Source organism: Phyllobates terribilis, unplaced genomic scaffold (genome assembly GCF_046119375.1).
Source record: "Phyllobates terribilis strain yellow unplaced genomic scaffold, ASM4611937v1 Scaffold_1__5_contigs__length_1240528914, whole genome shotgun sequence".
NCBI lineage: Eukaryota > Metazoa > Chordata > Amphibia > Anura > Dendrobatidae > Phyllobates > Phyllobates terribilis.
In genome coordinates this window covers 944,503,417-944,512,551 of record NW_027362761.1, presented here as the reverse complement: position 1 = coordinate 944,512,551, position 9,135 = coordinate 944,503,417, and the positions used below count along the sequence as shown (strand labels likewise).

The window sequence follows — 9,135 nt, the reverse complement described above, 5'->3', positions numbered from 1 at the left end:
AGACTACAGACAGTAAGTGTGACAGGAGGGTCCAGAGACAGCAGACTACAGACAGTGACAGGAGGGCCCAGAGACAGCAGACTACAGACAGTGACAGGAGGGCCCAGAGACAGCAGACTACAGAGAGTGACAGGAGGGCCCAGAGACAGCCGACTACAGACAGAGACAGGAGGGTCCAGAGACAGCAGACTACAGACAGTAAGTGTGACAGGAGGGTCCAGAGACAGCAGACTACAGACAGTGACAGGAGGGCCCAGAGACAGCAGACTACAGACAGTGACAGGAGGGCCCAGAGACAGCAGACTACAGAGAGTGACAGGAGGGCCCAGAGACAGCCGACTACAGACAGAGACAGGAGGGTCCAGAGACAGCAGACTACAGACAGTAAGTGTGACAGGAGGGCCCAGAGACAGCAGACTACAGAGAGTGACAGGAGGGCCCAGAGACAGCCGACTACAGACAGAGACAGGAGGGTCCAGAGACAGCAGACTACAGACAGTAAGTGTGACAGGAGGGTCCAGAGACAGCAGACTACAGACAGTGACAGGAGGGCCCAGAGACAGCAGACTACAGACAGTGACAGGAGGGCCCAGAGACAGCAGACTACAGACAGAGACAGGAGGGCTCCGAGACAGCAGACTACAGAGAGTGACAGGAGGGCCCAGAGACAGCAGACTACAGACAGTGACAGGAGGGCCCAGAGACAGCAGACTACAGACAGTAAGTGTGACAGGAGGGTCTAGAGACAGCAGACTACAGACAGTGACAGGAGGGTCTAGAGACAGCAGACTACAGACAGTGACAGGAGGGTCCAGAGACAGCAGACTACAGACAGTGACAGGAGGGTCCAGAGACAGCAGACTACAGACAGTGACAGGAGGGTCCAGAGACAGCAGACTACAGACAGTGACAGGAGGGCCCAGAGACAGCAGACTATAGACAGTGACAGGAGGGCCCAGAGACAGCAGACTATAGACAGTGACAGGAGGGTCCAGAGACAGCAGACTACAGACAGTGACAGGAGGGTTCAGAGACAGCAGATTACAGACAGTGACAGGAGGGTTCAGAGACAGCAGATTACAGACAGTAAGTGTAACAGGAGGGCTCAGAGACAGCAGACAGTAAGTGTAACAGGAGGGCTCAGAGACAGCAACTAGTAAGTGTAACAGGAGGGTTAGACAGCAGCCTGACTCTTCCTGCTGCTCCCTTCTCTACACACAGGGAAGGTCAAAAGTTGACAGCATGCCGGCCGCCTCCTCCCTGCCGGCTCCGCTCCTCCACTACTCCTGGTTTTGCACCTGGTCCCCGGGGCCGCCTTACGGCCTCTCGCTTCTGTTTACTGAGCTCTTGTCCTGATATCACTCCGCTGGCATGAAGGAGGAGGCAGCAGTGAGAGGAGGAGGAGAGCACTTGATCATTGTGATGGTGGCAGGAGGAGCAATAACAGCACAGGCGGCAGCAGCAGCATTAGCAGCCGTGCTCTATCAGCTCCTGCCTCAGCCTGCACTGCTCTACTTTCTGGCTGTGTTCTCCCCCTGCCTCTCCCTCCTCCTTGTCTCTCCCTCAGGATTTATGACTTATGTAGAAAGAGATACATTCATTTTATTGGTTCAATCTCTGGTTTCTTTTTTCCCTTTTTGCACTGCGTTGAATATGCAGGAGAGCCACAAAAAAGTACTTTGTCCGCTGTGCTGCAGACAGAAGTAAACTTTAGAGCTGCGCTGTGGAGGAGCCGCGCGGTGTGCACGGTGCGGTGACAGCCATGTGTGGGCAGCCGGGGGCCGGAGCTGCTGGTGTCTGGGGACACTCGGGGCTGCACACAGAAGAGGAGCGCTGCTGACTGCTGCCTTTCTCCGCTGCTCCTGCCGCGGGCGCTACACTTTTTTTTGTTGTATGTGTGATCCTATGAGAGCTGCTGCCCTCACCTCTCCTCCCTGGGGGCTGAGCACTGACCTGGTGTCATCCATGCTGGCTCTGCACCCTGCTCCTCCTGATCCCTTATAACAGCCCACCTGGAGGAAGCCCCCCACACACAGGGAACAGTCTGGGGGCACTACAAACTTCTCTTCCAAAATAGTGTGCACGGGGACTGGCATGGGGGATTTCGCAGCCCCCGCTGCCTCTAGCAACGGCAGCAGCCTGTGCATCAGCAGTGCCCTGGGCAGCAGCATCGGTGGCGCTGGCATTGGGAGTCACAGTGGTAGGAATACCCCTCCCAGCGCTGCTGCCCCCAATGCACCGAACAATAGCAGCATTCCTAAGCACAGCACCGTGGTGGAGCGGCTCCGCCAGAGGATAGAGGGCTGCAGGAGGCACCATGTCAGCTGCGAGAGCAGGTACCAGCAAGCCCAGGCTGAGCACCTGGAAATGGAGAGAAGGGACACGGTGAACCTGTACCAGAGGACACTGGAGCAAAGAGCCAAGAAGTCCGGCAGCAGCCAGGGGGCAGCTCCAGCGAATACTGGGGGCAGCAAGCAGCCACCCCTCCATCACCACCACCACCATCATCCACAGCAGGGCAAGCAGGATGCCGAGACGGCGGCGGTCAGCGGCCCGGCCGAGCACAGGAGCCACACTCTGATCATGGTAAGGGGGAGCTGGTGGGCACCGCTGCTGCTGCCGGAGTCTGTGCCTGGCATGAGGGGGCGGAAGGAGGGGGTAGCCCGTGTGTTTTCTGTTTTCAGAGCGGGGTTAGGGGTGGAGCCAGCAGCGATGGGCAAAGCCTCAAAGTTTTCAGCACTTAGGAAGTTGCTGCAGCAGAGCTGCTGGCATGTGGGGTACATGGGGGCATGGAGCTGGCAGTCCCAGGCCTCCTGCCCTCGGTGGTTGGCTGCTGTGCAGTTATTGGCAGGAGGCAGCTTGTGTCGTGATCCCTCAGTGTTATCTTATAAGTGGCTTAGCCCCCTGAGTGCAGCAGGGATCATGTAACAAAGGCCAGCAGGAGCCAGCCAGGCATTGTGTGGGCTCGGCCTCACATTAACCCCTCATTCATGGGATCATATCACCTGGGAGATGTGCATTAACCCATGATGTGCCATCAGTGATCGCTGACCTCACAGCCCTGTAGTTGATGCCCCTAATGTCATAAGAAAAGTTCCTATTCATGGATCGGGTGACATGCAAGTCCCAGTTGTAGGAATTGTCCCAGCAGTTACTTTGTGCATCAATCCCATTAGTGTTGTCACTGACATCCTATTCCAGTCGCCTTCATGGCTGCACATTCCTATAGAACATCACTAACCGGCTGCGATCCGGGGACACCTCTCCTGCTCCAAATATATGGGCTCATTTTATAATAATCAAGATATTAAATGGATGCAAAGTGTCGCAGAACTTTTTGACCTTGAAACACCTCCTAAAATAAAGAATTGCTAATATACCCGCTTTAGTGTAGGGTTAACGGAGAAAATGGCTTATGCAAAGTGTCAAGTATTATTATCAATTTAGGGGATCTCTGAATATTTAATTCTTGTATATATTGCACATACACAGGCTGTCTGCTCCCAGTCCGTGGAAAAGCATTGTCTGAGGCGTGATAAATGTAGACAACTGGATTTTTGTGGTTAAATAGAGTCATGAGGCTGGGGGTGGGGTGTACAAGTGTAAAGTGTAATCAGGACACTGTCAGAGTGGAGGCTGCTCACTTCTGAGTGTCTCTGTGTTGTGGGGGAGGGGTATGTGCACAGTAGTGGCTATTTTCCTCCCTCCCTCCTCCTTTTCCTCCTCCCCCCTCTTCTTCCCTCTGACTCTGATGCTGTTAGACTGGTTAGATATCTTACAGGAAGCAGCCCCCCTCCCTTTATTTAGCTTCCCCTGCATTAAGGCAGAAGCTGCCCTGTTCTTCCCTCCCATAATGTTGTAAAGAGAGAAGATCATGTCTCCTCAATACTCCCAGAGAGTGAGGAGGGCACCATTTAATTCCCATGACACCTATGTTGTGTAGAGTGTACTTACAGATTGTATGATGTGTGTGATAGAAGGTGCTGTATGGTGTGCTATATAATATATAGAGACCCCCAGGACTATGCTATGAAGAGCGGAGGTTGTGTTTAGAAGTTCCCTCTGTGCTGCTGATCCTACTATGCCCCATTCTCCATGAAGAGGGCATGTTTACACAGCCATACCTGGGGAACGTGTTCTGATCCCTATCTCTTTATCCCAAACCCACCATGGTTCCCAGCAGATGGAAGAAGAACAATTTTCCTTTGGACTACCACAGCCATGTTATAAAAAAAAGCAAAAACCTAAAAATCAGATAATCCCAGTATACCACTCCCCTTTCCATGTCTCAGGGATCCAGGAAGCTGAGACACGGGGAGTTGTTGGCAGGGTCCTAACACTAGTGAGCTGGTGGTCCCTGGTCATTTTGTTATAGTGAGGCAAGAGACAATCAAAGCTGACCATCATCTCCCCTGTGTCCTGCCTCTAGATCCCCTCCTCAGCGTTGTGCGAGTGATATTGTGCCTCCACTTACTGTGATGTTTGTAGGATTTGGCCCCTATAACCGCTGCGGCTGATTTTTTAGACACATTTCTCTGGTGTCATTTAAAAGAAAATCCAACGATCTCTCAGAACATAAGGAAATTGCAATAGAGTGCGAATTAAATGCTGGGAGGACGGTATATCCTCAACAGATCCTGTATCTACTAATATTAGCCATTGGCTATATCACCACTTGGATAATGATACATTTACAGTAGCTGTAAATATTTCTGGTTATTTTGGGATAGTGTGACATTGTATACATGTTATAATCCATTGCAGACAGTCAGCAGAGGGTCTCTGTGTCATAACAGTATATGGGGCACTTTGCAGTCCTATAATAATGCACAATTCCACCTGATTCGGAGGAGTCAGTGGCCCCCTCACCTCTCGGGCCCCAGTGCGGCCGCACATTCTGTACCAATGACCCCCCCCCCCCTTCCCTGATCATAACTGATCTCTTTATACATGTGATGTTTCTGGCATATGCAAAATGTTTTGTTTTCTATATTTGACAAAAAGTTAAACACAAATATTATCAAATGCTTTATTATTATTACCTAACATATATAAAGATCCAAGCGCACAGTGCAGAAAAAAGCCACAGAAATATGGCATGTATGTCTGTCCATGCAAGCTTTGGGAAAAGGTGTGAAGGGTTAACTGCTCTTGTTGCACGGACCGCAGCCGCACAACCACAGTGGTAATATATGCACTCATAGTTACTGGAACGCTTCCACCAGTGCTGTGGCTTCCAAGCCTTTGTGTCCAGTTATCCTCTTGTCTGTTTTTCACTTTTTGGATGAAGAACACAAGGGGAGGAGCAGTGTGTGCTCTTTCAGACACATGCTTTTATTTTTCTTCTTCATTTAAACAGGAAGCTGACAAGCTCCATGAAACTGAGGAGATCACAAACCATTACCAGCAGGGTTTAATATTGGCACTGCTTGTTGCTGTTCTGGATTTTTATCCAGGTCGAAGGCAGTAGACAGGTGAAAACAGTGGCATATCTAGAGTTCGATGGACCACGGTGCAAAATTTGGATCTGAGCCCCCACCTGCATGTTGGTCATATGTTTGATCCTTGTAGTGTTCTAGATCCTATAAAGATATGTGTCCGTCCCACATGTTATAATGTCCTACATCCTGAATCCTTCATGTAATAATCTCCCCCATCCTGAGACCATTCCAGTAATAATGTCCCCATCCTGGGTCCCTTCCAATAATAATGCCCGTCATCCAGGTCCCCATGCTATAACATTTCCCCCCATCCTGGGCCCCTTCATGGTAGAATGTTCCCCATCCTGGGCCCTTCCATTCACCTCCAGCACATTTTAAAAAGAAACAAATCTTCCTTCTCACCTTCCCCCTGCTCGTACGCCGCGTAGCGTTTTCTTCTGGAGCTGGCAGCTGACCTCGGCATGCCGGCACAGGCAGCGCGTGACATCACTACCCTGCGCCACGCATCACTGGTAAGCCGAAGTCAGCTGCCAGCCTCTGATTGGCCGTCAGTGTGTATTACAGCTCAATGAGCTGGTGGATCTCTGCACCGCAATACATTTCATCTGAATGGATACATGTCCAGGTGAAATTGGCTTCGGTGGGCACCCCTCCAGAATGGGTCCGGTCGTGGTCGCACCCTCTGCAACCGCAATCATTACCTCCTGGGTGTAGAGAAAATTCGTCATAATGTGTATCACATTGGTGCTCCGATATCGTGTTTGAAGTCAGTTCATACTCTTGGGCTCTGTGCACTTCACTTCACGTTAGTCTATATGTTAGAGGTATAGGTTGGGAATGTTCTCTAATATATACCGTACCTTTGACATAAGAAGGAAACTAGTCAGCTCACCCATCAAGGAGCCCTGAGCATGGAGAACCAGCAGAGCCGCAGGAAAAGCAATAGATAAGGAAAAAATCCAGCTTCAGGAGTCTATCAGTGCCAATGCCAAAAAAAGTATGCTGTGTGGTATTGTCTGTTAGGCTATGTGCCCACGATGCAGAAATGCTCCTGATTTTTTCCTGAGTGTTTCTGCATCTCCCTGGCAGAAAAATCGCATGTGGATTGTACATGCGGATTGTACATGTGGATTGTACATGCGTTTTCCTGCCAGGGACAAGAGGAAGCGAAGCGTTCTTCACATGCATTTCCGCATGCGGGTTGACAAGCGCTTTCCAAGCGATTTTAGCATCACTTGGTCACACTATATAAATCCATGCAAACGGCGTGGATTTATATAGTGTGACCCGAGAGAAGGTAAAAAAAATAATGTATACTTACCTTCCGATGGCCCGCGCTGTCTTGATTCCCTCCGTCCCGGCTGCCGGCAGCGGTACACTGAAGGACCTGACAACGTCAGCGTCGCTTGACCCGTCACATGACTATGACGTCAGCGCAGGTCCTTCAGTCCATCGCAAACTGCCGGCATGCGAGGAGGAGCGCACCGCGGGCCGCCAGAAGGTAAATATAATCTTTATTTTTTATTTTATTCTTTTTTTCACAGTTTTCTATGGTACCTGGGTCTAGATGAGAGTCTCCTCTCCTCTAAACCTGGGTACCATCCGCACATTAGAACGCATGGAATGTGCATCTACATATACAGTGATGCGTAATCCATGGGATCTAATGCAAGTCAATGGCGGCGAAAATGCAGCACTTCCGCAAAATAATTGGTAGTGCTGCGTTTTTTTCCGCAATGATAATCCGCAGCGGAAATTTCCGCAGCATGTGCACAGCACATGCGGATTATCATTGGGGAACATGGCAGGCCTTCTACCATGCGTTTTTTAACCGTTTCTGCAGCGTTTTTGCCGCTGCGGAAACGCTTAAAAAACGCATCGTGGGCACACAGCCTAACTCTTTCCTATACAGTAAAAACTAAAACTGTATAATCACCCCAACAAACCCCAAAAGGACCTTTTTTTGTGTGCGGTTGAATGGTTGGTGCCCGGGACCAATGTGCTGGGTTATAGAGAGGCTGGCTTTTAGTGTTCTTCAATAGGATTAGTAGCCGGGAGTCCAGAAAATTGTCTACTCTTATGATCACAACTTGATCTTATATGTCTCCCATTCTGAGAACCTCTAGAAACATTTATTTATGTACACATGGTATATACATACCGTACTTAAAGGGGTTGTCAAGACTTTCAAAATTGATGGTTTAGTCTTAGGGTAGGCTGTTAATATGAAATCAGTGGTGGATCAACTAATGGAAACCCCACTGATCAAAAAAAGGAACGACAGGCTCAGCATCCTCTTAAATATTTACAGCCGCATGCAGGCTGGTTCATACTTTCTAAGCAGTGATGTGAAGTATTGCGACATTGTCCCATTCATTTGAGAGTCAAACCCCTACTGATCTAATATTGATGGTCTATCCAATTGAGAATTGTTGTTTCATGAGGAATACTGGTATCTACTAAAGCAGGAGAGCTGGAAGGTTCTTTTGAAGTACTGACAGCTGATCTTACAACAGAAAGACATGACACAGTAAGGCTGAATTCACAGTCCCTATAAGGACCACAATGCCTAGACCAACTGCAGTCTCCTGACCCGAAATAATAGCCCCATATATAGCTATCAGGCTGTTCGCCTAGGTCAAGAGACCCACAGTGGGTGCAGGCATTGCAGACCATTGTAATCCAAAAAAAGAAACACTGTACAAACAAGACACATTCAATACATTAACTCTATAGAACAGTAATAAAGTTTATTTAAATAGACTAAAACACAAAAAGAATTAAAATGCACATAAGTGTATGTTACCTCTCATGTCTGACCCTGGTATGGACGGGCAGCCCCAACTAAATATCACAGGGCAGTCCAAAAGGACCATGTAAGACATGAGGTCCCAATGACTGCCCTGCACTATTTGGTAGTTATTTATACTGCTTGCTATTTCTTTTGGCTAATTCAGCGCAGTGAGGGATTTCCTTCATTATTTATTTCATATCTTTTTTTATCTAGGTTTGATTCATTGATTACGCATTAGAATATAGTATTTACTAGGGCTATATACCACACCCTTATTGAGGGGTTCCATATGGTCATGAGTGGTAGTATATACTTCTGTGCATTTTGTTTTTCTTTGTGTTTTCTTCTATATAGTGTAATTTTATATAGATTTAAAGGGAATCTGTCAGCAGGTGTTTGCTATGTAATCTGAAGACAGCATGCTGTAGGGGTTATAACACTGATTTCAGAGATGCCTCTCTCACCATGCTCTGAGGTTTTGTTTGCTTACAGTGATTGTTTTAGCACCAGGAGCTTATCTTTGCTGTGACTAGCTGGTCTGTGAGCCCTGATCCGACACTCACCCTCCTGTGATAGGCAGCTTACTGTCTATGGACATTGTACATACAGAGCCTGGTGTGGACAGGGTTAGCTTCCTCAGCTCTGCTTCACTGCTAAATCTCTGATTGTGTGAGAACGGCTGAACCCAGTAATCTATGTGATACATTATTGGATTCAGTGTCTCTTTGCCTACATCAGACTGCTCTCAGATGAGGTAGCAAAAACCTGCTGACAGATTCCCTTTAAATAAACGTATTTATTGTTCTATAAACTTGATTTGTATATTGAATGTGCCTTGTTTGTGTGTCTTTTTTGTACTACATTACTCAGTTTTCCATCCACTGTTTAAAGTGGCACTCT

The 9,135-nt window shown here is 48.5% G+C and overlaps 1 protein-coding gene across 2 annotated transcripts in view; it reads left to right on the top strand.

Moving 5' to 3' along the window:
* The first annotated feature begins 1,415 nt into the window (after positions 1-1,415).
* Positions 1,416-9,135, top strand: part of MAML3 (mastermind like transcriptional coactivator 3) — a 390,697-nt gene continuing 382,977 nt past the window's right edge. For both annotated transcript variants that reach the window (XM_073641975.1, XM_073641966.1), the window contains exon 1: positions 1,416-2,586. In XM_073641975.1, coding sequence (XP_073498076.1) covers positions 2,095-2,586 — 492 coding nt within the window. In that variant the 5' untranslated portion in view covers positions 1,416-2,094. The remainder of the gene's footprint in view (positions 2,587-9,135) is intronic.